This window comes from Zosterops lateralis, assembly GCF_965231275.1.
Source record: "Zosterops lateralis genome assembly, chromosome: W".
In the NCBI taxonomy this organism is placed as follows: Eukaryota; Metazoa; Chordata; class Aves; order Passeriformes; family Zosteropidae; genus Zosterops; species Zosterops lateralis.
In genome coordinates this window covers 15,362,748-15,380,514 of record NC_139801.1, presented here as the reverse complement: position 1 = coordinate 15,380,514, position 17,767 = coordinate 15,362,748, and the positions used below count along the sequence as shown (strand labels likewise).

The 17,767-nt window shown below is 39.7% G+C and overlaps 1 protein-coding gene across 9 annotated transcripts in view; it reads right to left on the bottom strand.

The window, feature by feature from the left end:
- Positions 1-614: 614 nt before the first annotated feature.
- The window catches only part of LOC310922222 (chromodomain-helicase-DNA-binding protein 1-like), a 117,886-nt gene continuing 100,733 nt past the window's right edge, over positions 615-17,767 (bottom strand). For 7 of the 9 annotated variants that reach the window (XM_083882653.1, XM_083882652.1, XM_083882658.1 and 4 more), the window contains 7 exons: positions 17,177-17,431; positions 16,628-16,768; positions 5,889-6,067; positions 3,682-3,778; positions 3,416-3,473; positions 2,248-2,452; positions 615-2,074 (listed from right to left, as the gene is read on the bottom strand). In XM_083882653.1, coding sequence (XP_083738779.1) covers positions 1,711-2,074; positions 2,248-2,452; positions 3,416-3,473; positions 3,682-3,778; positions 5,889-6,067; positions 16,628-16,768; positions 17,177-17,431 — 1,299 coding nt within the window. In that variant the 3' untranslated portion in view covers positions 615-1,710. The remainder of the gene's footprint in view (positions 2,075-2,247; positions 2,453-3,415; positions 3,474-3,681; positions 3,779-5,888; positions 6,068-16,627; positions 16,769-17,176; positions 17,432-17,767) is intronic. The other 2 variants (XM_083882656.1, XM_083882660.1) reach the window with 2 other exon arrangements.

The following is a 17,767-nucleotide window of genomic DNA, read 5'->3' as shown; positions in this document are numbered from 1 at the left end:
ATTGCAGAGGTTTGGTTGCTGTGCTGTTTTTCTCTATTTGTTATCTCTCTTCACATGTGGTTGGGGGGGTGGTCGTCCACCATTTCTAACTTTAACTCTCAGATCTTGATGTTGTCTATGGAGGGCACCATCTTGGGGGAGGGGTTTCTCCACCATTTTGTTTTCTTTGTCCCTGGGGAGTCCACGAGATTCAGCAGCTGTGTATCTAGTGATTATTATTGTTATTTTTGCTTGTTGCTGTTTTGTTTTTTAGTAAACTGTCATTTTTTCACTTATATCTTCTTGCATTCATCTCTCCCTATTGGTGAGAGGGGAGTGGCTAAAACTAAAATGGGAGGTAACTCATTTTTGTGTCTACCCCTTAAATTGTCTTAAACCAAGACATCAACACATTGCAAGATGAAGAAAAATTGGGACAATGTATTAGCTCCAACCACATGATGCCAGGGTAGACATTTATCTTCCTTAATTATGTTGTGTATTTAGTACTTAAGAGTTGAATATTTTTATGGTTACATGAGAAAGATGTATGCTGTAGAAAAACACCAGCAGAAAACAAGAGCTAACATTTAATTTTAAATTTAATTTGTCAAACAGAAGATATCTATATACAATCAGTGTGTATTGTAATAATTCTTGTAATAGAAAGTCATTCAAATCTAAAATATTAACTGGCTGCATAGCACATTTGACATTATTGCTCATTTCAAGAGGAAAAACAATAAATTGCCAATAAATTTTGTCTGATTTGGATTCAAAAGTGTTCAGATAGTGAACACACCTTTTTTAAAACCTATAGACTGAAAAACTTTCCAGACCACAGTTTAGCTGAATATTTCCCATTTCATTACAACAAATCACAATATTGTCAGTTTAATAGAAAAACAAAACCAAAACATGTATCTGAAGCATCCAATACAAAAGGGGGACTAAATGGAATTAAAAGGTTCCTGTTCCCATTTTTGCATTCTGAACAGTGATTTCATAAAAATATTTTTATTAATAAGTGTTAGTATACTGACTCTGTGTCAAGAAGGACTGAGTAGGTAGGGAAAGGAACAAGCAAAAAAAAAATCACATTTAATTAGTTTGCAATAATTTTCAGCGATTTCTTTTATTTTGAAAAAATGCATTATTACAACTGACCACAAACAGGAGAAATCCTGGCTATTTTACAGTTATGGATACAGAACTTAAATATTCAAGCTTGTGATGCAAAGAGGCAAGGTGATTGCAGTATACAGTGTTAATAAATAGCTTTGAAAAGTGAACAAATGTCCTTAGTAAAGAATTACTAAGAAAACGAAAAAAACCCCTCCTCATTTCTCCCTGAAACATGATCACAGGTCTGTGTTTAAAAACTCCTTTGCAAACATAATTTCAACTGTGTTCACCCTAAAGCCAGTTTTATGAGATTCAGTCTGAATGGGGCAGTGCTGAGGTCCCTGTAAAAGTAAACATTTTCCATTTCTTAAAGAGGGAAAAAAACCCCAAAAAACACCTGCCACAACATTTTCAGGACAGTGCAGCAGAAATTTTAAATACAAAAATATTTTTCTATTGTTGGGATAATAGACCTTGCATCCTGGAAAGAAGTAACAATACCGCGACTAACAATATCCAGTCCATATCTTTCAAGTCACATAAGGCAATTACTGTGCTAGCTTACTGTATATGGCTAAAAGATGGTCCAGAAAATGTCAGTCTTTGTTACGTTTTCTGGCCACTCCATGTATGTTCAGGTGTACTTTTGTGATCTGATGAGCGTTCAAATGGAGATCTGTGTCCTATAGGAGATCTTGACCCATAAGGAGACCTCTGATCTAATGGTGACCTTGGGCCACTACCAGAAGCTCTGTGGTCTATTTGCCAGTCTGAGTGGTACCTATAATCTCTGGAAGATTTATGATGGATATACTCTGAAGTGGAACGGTGATCTGAATGTATCCTGTGGTCTGAATGGGAACGGTGATTTGAATGAGGCCGACTGTCTTTTAAACTTGCTTCCAGGTTTGACCTGTGATCTCTGCTCCTGTGGTCATCCAGCTTTCTATGTTTACCATCACTATAGTATCTGAAAAAATTTACTTATTACTGAACACATAGTAAGGACTACAATTAAGTCAATTCAACAGAACTGCATAAGAGATATGTCTTTGTAATTTTGCATTACTTAGAAAAGATTCATTGGTGTTTACCACAAGCATACTGAAAAACCAGGAAAGAAATTTTAACAGAGCAATTTACCTGCTGTCTTGTTTATAGTGATCCCAGTCTCTGTAGTCTTTTCCATTGCTGAAGGCTGAATAGGATCTTTTCCTTGAGTCATTTTTATTATAAGGATCTTCCTGATGCCTGCCCTTATGATGATCATAGTATTGACACAAATGGCTATCAGAACTGTCCCTGCTACTGTCATCATGGTTTGTATTCTCCTTCAGTCTTTCAACATCTGTTTAATAAAGCAGAGGTTATAAGGAAGCCTCATACAGTATTAATTCTTTTCTTCACCCATTTAAACAGCACTTCTATCTGTCAGATTTAAAGCAATGCAAAAGTGGCATTTTAGTTTGACAGGAACAATATCTAAATAATTGAAAGATAAATGCAGTAATGTGAGCAAGCTGAGAGAGACCTCAGAAGTAAATAGAAGGCAAGGAAGCTAGAAATGTAGATATGTAGGACTGAGAAACTAAATTTTTCAACCTTACAGACTGAATGGAGAAGATCAATGTGGTCTAATTGAGCAAGGAGTAGAAACCAGGTGCCTTTAGTAGAGCAACAAACAGAATGGTAGGAAGTTCCTCTCAAAGGAGAGAGCCCTAGTGAGAACACTAGTTTTAGAGGTACACCTTCTTAATGAAAGGTTTTTAGTGGTATTCCTAAAATACATTATATTAATTTTAAACTCATGATAACATGCTCTAGGTTTTATATAACATGGTATAAAAGAAAGCATTACAAGAAGGAAACTGTGGAAGCATAGAAAAACAGTATTATTGCCAATAGTAAAAGACATCCCATATAACTGATTGCTAACCATGACTTCAGGGAATATCTTTATTATGATATGGTGACATTAAAACTGCTACAAACAGGTATAGAGACTCCAAGAAGTTTACAAGTGTTGAGTTGGTGTCTTTCCCTTCTCAAAATTAAATATAAAAAAGTGTGGCTTTTAAAAAATTAATTTACTTACTTTAAGAGAATGGCCAAATAACTTGCTACTAAAATCTCTAAGTGCCAAATTCAGTCCATGCTCAGTTGAATTTCATGAGCAAACTAGTGAAGTTATGCTAAGTCAGCCTATCCCTATGATATCCATCGGTATGAGAGTTCCAGGAGACAGTTTTATTTCATTTTACATACCATCATTTAAGATATCCAGCACAATAATATGGTCCAGATTTCTTACCTGGATTTCTAATTACATGTGTATTCACGTTGTTGCTAATATTCTGGTCACTGTGCTGCTAAAAGAGACAAGTACAAAAATTGTCATTGATAAATCCTAAAGTTGCATCTTAATTCTTCAGAAAATATCTTAAGAAAATAAACTAGTTTACTATGAACAGTAAAATACATTTAAAGTGTATTGAGTGAAAACAATTGATACTTTATAATAACAATTATAAAATTTAGAATATATTTTTGTATATTTAGAAAGTCTGAAAGTATTACCTGAGATTCTTGGCGTTTTTTGATTGCATGTTTATACAGCTTGTGCAGCTTTCTGGCATCAAATTCTGTAAACTTAGAGACAAAAATCCACAAGTTTCTGAGGAAAAAGAAAGAGGTTATAATTATTCCATATATTAGTTTTTATTGTGTCGTACAACAGAACATGGACTTAAATGAAATAATTTCAACAGTACTTCAGTAAACTGAATTAATTGTAAAGTCTGTTACACAGAATATTACCTAGCTGCACAGCAAATATTACTTAGCTGTATTTTAAACTTTTCAGAAATTAATTACTTTAATAATTTGTCATTTCATAATATTTATCACGACTGAAGAATGTAAAGTGCATGAAAAATAGTATTAATGGCAATTTTGTTAATAGAATGATTTGGCAATTGCATAAAAATGTAGTTTTCAATTTGTTGTGCAATTCTTCTGAAAGATTATTTGAAATACATCAGAAAACTGGAGTATTTACTACTCAGTAAAGATTCTTCTGAACTTTAAAACTCTTGCAGCATAAGAAATTTGACCTACGTGCCCAATTTCCTACAGATATCAGGGATGGGGTTTTCCCACAAAATTCCAAAGCCTGGTCAAAGCTTTAGAAACCAAATGAGAAATCTGAAAGATGATGGAAGCAGCATGCCAAAATCTTTGATACTAATCTATGCTATGAAAGAAGAAAGCAAAACAAAACAACACTTTTGGTGTCAAGAAGCCAAAACCTTAACGACAAGATTTGCTTCTATGATTGCAGACACCAGATCTAAAGTCTAGAATTCTTTTAGCAAAGTTTACAGGTGGAATGCTTAAAAGACTACAGAATATTACTGTTCTAACTAGTGTTTAGTTCAGAAACATCTCAAGTGTGTAGGCTCAAGAAGCATCTATCTGCTCTTTTACTGTGATGATTTAAATATTATAGTTTTGGCCTAGAGGTTTGCAAAACTAGACAAAACCAGCAAATGGTATGCCCAATGACATCTGTATAAGAAATATAGCATGAATACCTTTACTAAATTCTACATCTTATTAAAGATAGATAAAACATATTTTAATAAACTACGCATGGTACTGTAGCATTACTATGAATTAATATTATAGTAGCTCTACTATACTCATTCTTCACTTAAAGGGTAGTCAGGCATTGAAACAGGCTGTTCAGGAAAGTGGTGGAATCACCATCTTTGGAAGTGTTCAAAAAACATATGGATGTGGCACTTGGAGACATGGTTTAGTGATGAACATAGTGATAGTGCTGGGTTAACAGTTGGACTCAATAATCTCAGAGGTCTTTTCCAACCTTAACAATTCCATGAGTCTATGATCCTACTATGAATTTCCACTTAAAGAAATAGAATGTTTACCAAAGTGTCTTTAAGACATGGACATTGTTTTTGTATTTCAGTTCACCCCAATATTTTAAAATAAAGCAAGTACAAACAGCAGAAATATTCTGTTAACAACAGTCTGCAAGAAAATGAAACACTTGACTGAGTTTCACATATGGAAGTGCAACCATATTTGCAACCATAAAGGATTAAAGTGTACATTATGATAAAACTAACTCTAACTGCATTAAGAACTTAACAACAAAATATAGCAAGTTTATAAACCAACATTTTTCTTATTTTTTCCAAAGTTACCACCTCATAAATGCATAAGAACACTTAAAACTCTTATTTCATTTTGAAATACATTTCTATGTTATGATAAATGTTTTTTATCAAGTCAGTTAATATATGATTTAATTTTAGAGTATATTTTTAAAAAGAATAAAGGATTCTGAAACTCAAAATCATTCAAAGTTCAACACACATTTATAATGGCCTGCTTTTAGCATGAATAAAAACCAAACCCAAACTTCAATGTTGAAAAAGGCAGATCCTTTAATCATAAGAACTCTCTTCCACTAAACATTAAATATACTCTAAATACAGTTATTTTCTCTTTGTGTTTGGATTTAAAAAGTGAGAAGACTCCGCCTACTGGACAAAATGCATTGTTATGCAAGTATAAAATAGTGAAACCAATAAAAGCTGTAACCATTTATAATCATCTTTTTATAAATCCTTATTTAATAAAGCAGAAAAATAAAATAAATGGCAAATAAGAAATGAGAAATAATCAAAAACTATTCTGCTTAATATAAGCTATTATGGATTTCCCTTTTTCAAGAAAAATCATGCAGAATAACTTACTTTCTCCACTGTTTAATTTGTTCAGGATTTGTGTACTCCTTTAGACATTCAGTAATGTGGTCCCCAATTTTGATTAGGCACTGTCTAGTATGCTCCAGCTGTTCCCTTTCAGAAAGGCCTTTCTCTGGTCTATCCAATTGTTTTAATGCTGCTTTAACAGGCCTCATTCTTTCTTTGCACTGTAAAATTTAAAAAAAAAAAAAGTAATACGTTAATTCAAAAATAAAAAGATAAAAATTGAAAAACATGACACCCTTACACAGGCAAAGACAGTACTGTTGTAAGCCAAATGAAAAAGAAGTCTTTGCTTGCAGCTCTTTTAGTTTTACTATAAGATTTCATTTGGAAAAAGCAGCTTTTTAAATCCAGTTGAAAATTTACTCCTATATGAAAGCATTAAATTGTATGTAATGCATATTAAAGATTTAAGAAAGCACTAAGCTAATATAAAAGATTTTCTGAGGGAACGGAATTACTAGGTTTTACAATCATGGGTTTAACTTTCAGCACAAGTATATAGGAAAAGAGTTATTTTACTTTTTAGAGCCTTGAAAGCTATACAAACTCATTGTCAAGATTAGGTATGAGAATGTTTAATAAATTTTAAGTAGATACTTGTAGTGGTGTTGTTATAAATGCAAAGGCAAATTTCAGGTTAATAAATGACAATTTATTAACAACAGAATATCGAGCACCTGAAAAAGAGAAAAACCACAAAAATAGGAAATTGCCAGCGCCGCGCTGGGTGGATAGAGGTCCGCACCGATGTACAAGACGCCCTAGTCCACGCCGGTGCAGCTTTCAGTCCACCGTTTTATAGGATTTTTCTGCCCTTAGGCAGTCCAGGTGTCCAAGGTGGGTTGAATAGTCCGGATTTCTTTTCGATGGCCCTCCCGGACCTCATCAAGTCTAGTTGTCTCATTCCGGGAAGGCTCCTTTCTTATGTCAATTCCAAGAGTCTGTCTTATGTTGATTTCATTCCGCTTGTGGCACCAGAAGGTTGATGAGATTGGCATCGTCGTCAGGAAGGAATTTCTCCTTGCCTTGGCGAGGAAGTGATTCTCATCAGGGTTGGCCAGTGTCTTTGTCTAAGTTGATGATCTTCGTCCTGTCTTTGCAACTGAGATTAGCAGGCTGAGAGAGAACGGTTACCCTTCTACTGGATTTTACAATTTTACTTTAGCTTTATTTCATTATACATCGAATTATTATTTTATACACGAATTTTTACCCTATTTTTATCACAGTGTGAAATTGGGTTTTTTAATTTTGGTATAATTTTGTTAATAAGTTTCTGTAAGATTTTTTCCTACCCCCCCCGCATCTCCACTCCTCTTGATCACAGTAGTTGAGTCACATAAAGGGTTCCCCTTTTCCATTGTATGTCGTTTGATGGCCCAGGCCCAGTCTATTGTATATTATCAATAGGCCCGGGCCATCCCCATTGTATGTCTCTAATAGCCCGGCCTAGGCCATTGTAGACCTGTTATATCTTATCTGGGTGTACACCCAGATACTTGATGGCTCTACCAGGACAGGAGGCTCTGTCGAGGCCTCAGGTAACATCCCATCCCCTTCAAACCTTAAATGGTAATGTCACATCCCCTCTTTTGGAGTTACTCCCCTTCATTTGTATTCAGTAACACCCCTGTTGAGAAGAGCAAGACAGACCCAAAAGGGCTCTCTGGTCCCTTACTTTCGGACACGCACTCACGCTTTGACCACCTGGGCTTCTGCCCTGAATAAACACCTTTTTACCACCGATCGTAAGTTGCTCCTTCTCTGATTTAAGCACGCTTCTGCCCGGGGTCTGGACCTGCCTAAAACTTTACGATATCACGACAGAGCCCAGCAAGCCTGAAGGCTCTCTGGGAACAGTGATAGATACTTTCTGCAACAATTAAACTTGGCATTCAACAGAGGATCAGCATTCCCTCTCTGAGCAGCTTTTAAGCCAGAGTTCTATGCAGATACTAGGATAAAGCTAGTTTAGGTGTGCCTAAATTAGTAACAGTGATGACAACACGTACTCATAGATATTTTTCTGTAGTGGTTTGTTTTGGGGCTTTACCTGTTTTCTATACGCATCTGTTTGTTTTATACTGTTTCCCAATGGTTTTTCCCATGTACCCCATGTTTTACCCCATTATGGTTTATCCCAATTACTGTTATTGATCAATCATCATTTATGTGACACTTGGATCCTGTCTATCACTTCGAGGTCTCACCTTTTGTCTAGAAAGTTCTTATGAAGGCTTCAGATGATTGGCAGAGTCTAGGTTCCCCGTCCCCCTTTATTCCTTGATTTGTTCAATGGGTTGTCACATTGGTTCAGGGTCAGTCCCTTCCCATTCTGGATTGGTTCCAAGCTGTAACCTTCCTACTCCCCCACCCCCATATTTAAGTTGAAACCCCTTGAGTTCAGCGGGCTTTGGTGGGCTGACCACTGGGTGGAAGGAAGTCGTGTGAATATAATAAAACCCATTTGAAGTCCCCCACTAGAGTCTCATTCCTTTATTTCTTGCATTGTTCACGCTGCTGCTGAGGCAAGGATCCACAGGAGCAGAACTGTATTCCACAATACAGGACTGTACCTTTTTGTGACACCAGTGCTAGAGCTAGCCTAAAAGAGCGGTCAAAAGCCCTAGGAGAAGCACCGTACCACCACATATTTCATATGTGTATGCTTGAATTTTCACACTAATTTAAACATGTTAATAGTAAATACAGATAAACCAGTTAGCATGTTTTAAATTATAGACCTTTTCTTGGAAATACCATTCAATCACAATGGCAAAGTGGATGAAAAGCATATTTTTACCTGTCACAAGATGGACAAGTCAGAGTTAGCCTCAACAACCCACAGCAGTAATTTCCATTTGAAAAGATAAACATCCTAATTAGATTGCATCTGATCATGGCATAATCATAAATATATCTTCCAGAACAGAGGTCCTGGCCAAAAAAATGTTCTATATGCAAACCCAACCTACAATTGCTCCCACTAAGTCAGGAAGACAAGTCTGTATATTGAAAAGCAAAAATATGAGGGATTTTGAAGAACATCACCATCACTGTGTCAACATCTAGGGACAACTCAAAAATCAGTGAAGCTGTTCCATTACCAGATCATGCCATTAAGTAATTAAGCAGCTACATAACCTATTGCACTAATCATAGCTTAAACAACCTCTAAAAAGACAGTTTTCAAAGTACACTGCTTAAGTTGAGTGTAGAGGTCAACAGAGAAGCACAATTGTACATGGGAATTGCGTGATTTTCACTGACCTAGCTACTCACAAGATATCCTGTAAATTATAGATGAGTCACTTATAACATCATTTAGATAAAAAAACCAAAACACATGTATTGGTTTGAAAGCAAAGCAAGTGAGGGACTCCAAGTCAGAAATACAATTTAATAGGAAGAAAGGAAAAAAAGTAAAATAAAATAAACACAATAATACAAAAGACCACTGACAGAGTCAGAATACAACCTGAGCAGGGTGATGGAAGCAGTCCAGGTGAGGTGGTCTTCCTGAAGCAGTGATCCCATAGAAAGGTCTGGTAGCTCTTGTCCCCTGGGAATCCAGTGGGTAAGGGCTTCTCGTACTGTCCCAAATCCCAGATTATATCTAAGTGAGAATGCTTTGTCTCTCCCCCTGGGTGGAGCATCTCACAATGGGATGCTGAGTCGTGAAGTGGGTCCTTGATGGCCCATTAAACAGAGATAACTCCTGGAGGGAGTTACCTGTGAGTCATGTGGCAAGGCATTGATGGGCCATTTGCAGAAGATAGCCCAAAGGAAGGGGGCCTGGGAAAAAACACTGCCCCACCTGGTTTCAACAGTTCATGAAGATGGTGATAGAATAAATACTTTGTGCACATCCTACACTACAACCCAGGACATAATCCACCCCTTATTCTATTACCATCTACATCATACCCAAATCAATACATTCTTAGAGAGATATACATATACATATACATATACATATACATATACATATACATATACATATACATATACATACATAGATGTACATATATATACATACAGAATGAAACATTACATACTGTTCTCACTTGAAATTAGGTCTCCCTGTGGTACACAATGGGTTTCCCCATCTTTCTGCATTACCCACCAAGTGTGACCAGGTCCTTGAGCAAAGACAATCCCACAGATGGGTCTGCCTTTGCCTGAGGTGGGATTAATCCAAACAGTCTTTCCTAAAATACTTTTCATATGTACCACAGGGACTTTGTCTCCATCCACTGTGTGCAAGGGTTCAGACTGGGCAGGACCACCTCAATTGATAGACCCTCGGGTGTTGACCATCCAGGTGGCTTTGGCTAAGTTTATTTCCCAATTCTTGAAGGTCCCCCCGCCAAGTGCCTTCAGGGCAGTCTGTAGTAGTCCATTGCACCATTCAACTTTCCCAGCAGCTGGTGCATGATAAGGAATGTGATATATCCATTCAATACCATGTTCTCTGGCCCAGGTGTTTATAAGGCTGTTCCTGAAATATTCCATTGTCCGACTCGATTCTTTCAGGGGTGCCATGTCTCCACAGGACTTGCTTTTCTAGGCCCAGGATGGTGTTCTGGGCAGTGGCATGAGGCACAGGGTAGGTCTCCAACCATCCAGTGGTGGCTTCCACCATGTTCAGCACGTAGCGCTTACCTTGGCGGGTTTGGGGAAGGGTGATGTAGTCAATTTGCCAGGCTTCCCCATACCTGTACTTCAGCCATCATCCACCATACCACAGAGGCTTCACTCGCTTGGCCTGTTTGATTGCAGCGCAGGTCTCACAGTTGTGGATGACCTGTGAGATGCTGTCCATAGTAAGGTCCACCCCTCGGTCACGGGCCCATTGGTATGTTGCATCTCTTCCCTGATGACCTGAGGCATCATGGGCCCAACGAGCTAAGAACAGTTCTCCCTTGTTCTGCCAGTCCAGATCCACCTGTGATACTTCCACCTTGGCAGCTTTGTCCACCTGCTCATTGTTGCGATGCTCTTCATATAGCCCGGCTCTTGGGTACGTGCGCGTCCACGTGTCAAACCTTCACGGTCAGTCTCTCTACTCGGGCAGCGATGTCCTGCCAAATGTCAGTGGCCCAGATGGGTTTTCCTCTGCGCTGCCAGTTGGCCTTTTTCCAGCGATTCAGCCATCCCCACAGAGCATTAGCTACCATCCATGAGTCAGTGTAGAGATAGAGCCTTGGCCATTTCTCTCGTTCAGCAATATCCAAAGCCAGCTGGGCAGCTTTAAGCTCTGCAACCTGACTCGATTCACCTTGTCCCTCGGTAGCTTGTGAAACTTGACATGTGGGGCTCCATACTGCAGCTTTCCATTTCCGGTAAGCGCCTACAATTCGGCAGGAACCATCAGTGAAGAGAGCATATTGTCTTTCAGTCTCCGGTAGCTCATTATATGGTGGGGCAGCTGTGCTTCAGTGCCAATCACTTCTGAGGTGGCTTGAACTCCTTCATAGGCGGTCAAGATCTCCTTCTCTGTGGGAGTATAGTTGGCTTCGGAGCCTCTGTAACTTCAGCTCCAGAATTCCATTGGTTGGCCTCGAGTTTCCCCAGGCACTTTCTGCCAAAGGCTCCTGGACAGGCCATGGTTCCTGGCTACGGAGTAAAGCACATTCTTCACATCTGGTCCTGTCCTGACTGGGCCGAGGGCTACTGCATGAGCGATTTCCTGCTTGACCTGGGTAAAGGCTTGTTGCTGTTCAGGGTCCCAGTGGAAATTGTTCTTCTTGCGGGTAACCAGGTAGAGAGGGCTCACAATCTGGCTATACTCAGGAATGTGCATCCTCCAAAAACCTATGGCACCTAGGAAAGCTTGTGTTTCCTTCTTGTTGGTAGGTGGGGACATGGCAGTGATCTTGTTTATTATCTCTGTGGGGATTTGGTGACGTCCATCTTGCCACTTGACTCCCGGGAACTGGATTTCTTGAGCTGGTCCCTTAACCTTACTTCATTTAATGGCAAAACCAGATTTCAGCAGAATTTGGATAATCTTCTCTCCTTTCTCAAAGACCTCCCCTGGGGTGTTCCCCCATACAATGATGCCATCGATATACTGTAAATGTTCCGGGGCCTCACCGTTTTCCAGTGCAGCTTGGATCAGTCCATGGCAGATGGTGGGGCTGTGTTTCCACCCCTGGGGCAGTTGGTTCCAGGTGTACTGCACGCGCCTCCAGGTAAAAGCAAACTGAGGCCTGCACTCTACAGCCAGAGGAATGGAGAAGAGGGCATTGGCAATATCGATGGTTGCATACCACTTTGCTGCCTTGGACTCCAGCTCGTACTGAAGCTCCAACATGTCTGGCACGGCAGCGCTCAGTGGTGGCATGACTTCATTCAGACCACGGTAATCCACCGTCAGTCTCCATTCTCCACTGGACTTACACACAGGCCATATTGGGCTGTTGAAAGGTGAACGAGCCTTACTGACCACCCCTTGGCTCTCCAGTTTACGAATCATCTCATGGATAGGAATCACAGTGTCTCTGTCAGTGCGGTATTGCCGACGGTGTACTGTTGCTGTGGCAATTGGTACCTGTTGTTCTTCGACTCTCAGCAGTCCCACAGAAGAGGGGTCATCTGAGAGACCAGGCAAAGTATTCAACTGTCTGATGTTTTCTTTCTCAACTGCGACTATCCCAAAAGCCCAGCGATATCCCTTCGGGTCTTTGAAATATCCATTCCTGAGATAGTCTATGCGGAGGATGCATGGGGCCTCTGGGCCAGTCACGATGGGGTGTTTTTGCCACTCGTTCCTAGTTAAACTCACTTCGGTCTCTAATACAGTCAGTTGCTGGGACCCTCCTGTCACCCCAGAAATAGAAATGGGTTCTGTTCCTACATACCTTAATGGCATCATGGTACATTGGGCCCCAGTGTCAACCAACGCCATATATTTTTTGTGGGTCAGATGTGCCAGGCCATTAGATCCACACAGTCCAGTAGATGCGATTGTCCCTTTCCTCTACCTGGCTAGAGGCAGGGCCCCCTTATTCCTGGTCATGGCATACATTGCTCTCTTCCTGCAAATATGTTTCTGAGGTCCCTTCAAGAGGATCAGTCATATCATCATTCCTGTACCGTCTGGAGTTCTGTGCATGAGAGACCGGAGCAACATTGACTCTAGATGGGCTTCTTGTGGTAGGTGTTTCTCTTTTCAGTTCACGTACCCGGGCTGCTAAGGAGGACGTGGGTTTTCCATCCCACTTCCTCATATCTTCTCCATGCTCCCGAAGAAAAGACCAGAGATTACCCCGTGGTGTGTATCCTCTCTCCCTGGCTGGGGGACACCTGTTCCTAATGGCAGAGACTCTCGTCGACTCTGGTGAGATGTGGTATATTTCTTCCTTAAGTTCTTTTTTCAGTTTCTGATGGCCTTCTTCAATCAAACTCCGGACTTGCTCAGCCAGTCTTGTTTCCACAGATGAGACATGGGTACGAACTGGGGCGGTGACAGTGTCCTCGTAAATTCTTAATTTATTAGCCAAGACACCCACCTTGTTCTCACTTTCCCTCCATTGCAGTGTTGCCAGGTAACGTGAGTGCATCTCTGGTCCAAGCCGTGCAAGTCTCAGCCACATCCGTGATGTGCACTGGACATCATCTGGGCTTTTAGGAAATCTCTCATCTTCGGAAAAAATGATCTCCAGCACAGCCAGTTCCCTCAGGCATCGGATACCTTGTTCTATTGTGCTCCATTTGCCTTGGTGCACTTGGAGGTCTTCTTTACAAAGATAACTGTCTTTCACACTTGCTAGCAGTCGCTGACAGAGGCTGAGAGGTTCTTGGGTTTTCCCGATCCCCTGGTCAATGACCACATCCCGGGACAGTGATCCCAGTTGCCTGGCCTCAATTCCATCCAGAATGGTGTCATTGGCTGCAGCGTCCCAGATGCGGAGCAGCCAGGTCAGGATGGACTCGTTGGTCTGGCGGGTGAATTCCCTCCGCAGGTCACGCTGATAGCATAGGGTTAAATTGATTTCTGAAGTAGCAAGGGCCTGAGAACAGGGGATCGGCTCCACTGTAACCAGGATGTTATTCCATGCTATTGTTTTAACTAAATGAAGTATAAAGTATAACTTTGCTCAGGTGGTGGGGGGAGAAAGGAGGAGAACCCTGGTAGAACACACAGACTCTAAAAAGAATAAAGTTAGGTCAGGAGGATCTGTACCGATATAATCATTAATATGATGCATGCCAGAATTGTTGATTGTGATATTAGTTTGGTAATTAAATATGATTATTTTCTCTAACCAGAATCTTGAGCAAGAATCACACAGACCATTGTTCCTTGCAATGGAATCAATGGAACAATGGGGTTTAATGATTAACACGAATCCTTATGTAACAAGAAAGGTATAAAATTGTATTCATTTAGCATGTTGGGCAAGCTGATTTGGGTCGTCGTCTGCACCCCAGCTTCCAGAGCTCTAAAATAAAGCACTGCACGCAATTTTGAGATTGTGTGTTCTTTCCTCCGCTAACAACGCAGCTCACCCAGAGATAGAGAGTGAGTGATGATCTCTGGCTCTGTCTCTTCTGCTGGGTGCGAAGGTCCTGCTGCATTCTCGTCAGTCACTATGCAGACTGATTTGCTCCTTGATTTCTTCTTCTGAGTGGTGGCAGCTGCTACCGGTTTAGGCAGTTCTGGTTCGGTGATGGTTTGTGTGGAGATGCTGACGGCACCGTTGGTTCCTTTCTCCTCTGTGACAGTCTGCATAGATGTGGACACTGTTGCCTCACTTTTGGCTTCTTTCTCCTCTGTGACGGTCTGTGTAGACAGTGACGCTGTTGCTTTGCTTCTTTTCCTCTCTTCCTCTTCCTTAAGAACACACTGCATCACACCATGTAGTGTTTTGATTCTAAGCATGATGCAGAAAAGACAAAGGGCTGTGCAGAGAAGACAAAGCAGGACTAACAATAACATAATACTGTCGTTGGCATCCAGAGGGTACTCAATATTTTCAAAAACTGCTGTGTCATGCCTGAAAAGCTGGAAAAAATCATTCTTTACTCCTCCCCACAGGGGCTGGGTGAGATTGTTGAGGCCCCCAACGTAGCATCCTAGACCAGGACAAGCAAACAAAACTGGGTATATATTTTGAATGCTGTTCATTGCCTCGGAGTTTATCAAGCAATGGACATAATAGACCAATAAGGCAATTTTAGTACCATACTCTGGTCTACACAGGAGCATTAAGACCGGCAGATAGTGCCCCACGTGCGGGAAAAGTATAGAGAGATAGGTATATGACACATGTAAGCATGTTGAGCATCATAGCAAACAGGTGTCTTCTTCAATACAAAATTGTAATTCTGACTTTTCTCAGTGCCTCCTCCCCCCCACGTTGGGAACCAAAAATATATAGTGGTTTGAAAGCAAAGCAAGTGAGGGACTCCAAGTCAGAAATACAATTTAATAGGAAGAAAGGAAAAAAAGTAAAATAAAATAAACACAATAATACAAAAGACCACTGACAGAGTCAGAATACAACCTGAGCAGGGTGATGGAAGCAGTCCAGGTGAGGTGGTCTTCCTGAAGCAGTGATCCCATAGAAAGGTCTGGTAGCTCTTGTCCCCTGGGAATCCAGTGGGTAAGGGCTTCTCGTACTGTCCCAAATCCCAGATTATATCTAAGTGAGAATGCTTTGTCTCTCCCCCTGGGTGGAGCATCTCACAATGGGATGCTGAGTCGTGAAGTGGGTCCTTGATGGCCCATTAAACAGAGATAACTCCTGGAGGGAGTTACCTGTGAGTCATGTGGCAAGGCATTGATGGGCCATTTGCAGAAGATAGCCCAAAGGAAGGGGGCCTGGGAAAAAACACTGCCCCACCTGGTTTCAACAGTTCATGAAGATGGTGATAGAATAAATACTTTGTGCACATCCTACACTACAACCCAGGACAACGCAAAACAACAATCCCCACATAGGTAAATGAGTCAGTACCATACTGATGAGAAAACAAGATCATTTGCTTCTTATAGCCAGCACCACAGTAGACCCAGTAAACCTGTCTAGCAGTAACAGACAACTGTTGAAAGTGGAATGATAGAACTTTTACAGCAGAAAAGTAGCTGCTCAAAGTAAATTCTTAGCATCCTTCCAAAGTCCCCAATCAATCTATAAAATGTTACTTACCTCTCTTTTGTTCTTCCAATATTGTTTCTGTTATGGTCAAGAGTAGTTATATAAGTGAAATTCTTTTGGTATCAGAGATATTACTCCATCAAATATTTCTAAGGACTTTAAGGATTTGTTCCTCCCTATGTCTAATGCAAGAAGTCTGTAATACTTCAAGAGTAACTTCCTCTTGTTAGCTTACAAAGAACAAAGGGATATTTGATAAGGCCAAGTCAGAGACTACAGCAGCTGCATTAAAATTCATTTCTGTCCTTTAAGAATCACTATCCATGAATTATTCTTGAGGATGGATCTTCACAGTCTGTATTTTAAAACTATCCAGCACACAGACAACTAGACAAATAGTCTTCACTATACTGCATAAATGCAATAAAACAAAATTGCTGACCTGAAAACAAAACTGAATTTAGTATAGTGTCAATAAGCCTTCACTGATCTAAGATTTTACTGGCAATAGATATCTGTATTATAATACCTAATAGCAGAATCAAAACCATCAGAAATTGTGCTCATTTATAATATCAAGTGTAAACACTAAGTTATCAACAAGGTACTTACCACACCAAATGTCCTCTGATCCAGTTCTTCAGATTCTTCTGATACTGGAACTGTTTCACTAGTTGCAGTAATATGAACTGGAATGTCCAACAATGAAACTTTTTTTTTTTTCTCCTTATTTTCAGATTTGAGTTCATTTGCCTAAGAACAAAACATGAAAATTTATCTGATAAGTAAACCTTATTTTTGGGCTGAAATGATGCTGTAATTAGGCAATCACTGCATTCTCTTCAATAATAACAAAAAGAAAAAAAAAATCTGTCATGCAGTGATAGTACCTTTTATTTTCTCTCTCTGAGGGATGGAGGAGAATGGACAAGTTTCTTACACCACTTGCACTCAGTCCCACTAAGCTATAGATCTTTTAAAAAGTAATTTCCCATTTCATTTGCCTGTCCTTGTACTTACAAGTGGCAAAAATAAAACTTCACATGATGCAAAAGATTTCAATGAAATGACAGTGATCTAAAATATCTTTTCAACTCAAAATCATCCACAAATCCTGATGGTCTTTTCTAGTGCTATATAAGAAAAGATAAACCTAGTTACCTTTTCTTCTTTTACTTCTTTTTCTTTCTGTGTGGATTCTTTTAGTTTGTTTTCTCTCTTTTCTTTAATATTTTTAAATTCTTTCTTATCCTCTTTTTCTTTTTTCTCTCTTTTTAAATGCCTCTTATTTTCTTTTTCTCTCCTCTCTCTTTTTTCTAGAGGTTCCATGTTTATACCAATATCTGGCTTAGGCTTTTCTTCATTTTCTTCTGCTTTTATTTTTTTATGTGGACATTTCACTGAAACAATCTCATCCTGAAATACACAAGCATATATGTCACATCAAATGGAGTTTCTAACTATACAAGTTTTGCAACCATCAGATTAAAATGTACTTTTTTTCTATGTGTGATTTCTTTAGATTTAGGTTTAACACCTATCAAATGGAGCTGGATGCAGTTGCAAAACAAGATGAGGACTACTTACTCATTTCCTTGATGTGACACAAAACAAGTATTGATTGGGCAGGGGTAATGGGCATGTGTGAGAGATTAAATCCATTTAACTTTTGTATTACCAAAGAAATCTGCCCCTGTAAAAAGTAGTTAAACTGCAAAGAGCTAAAAGCAATAAGGAAGAAGACATCACAAG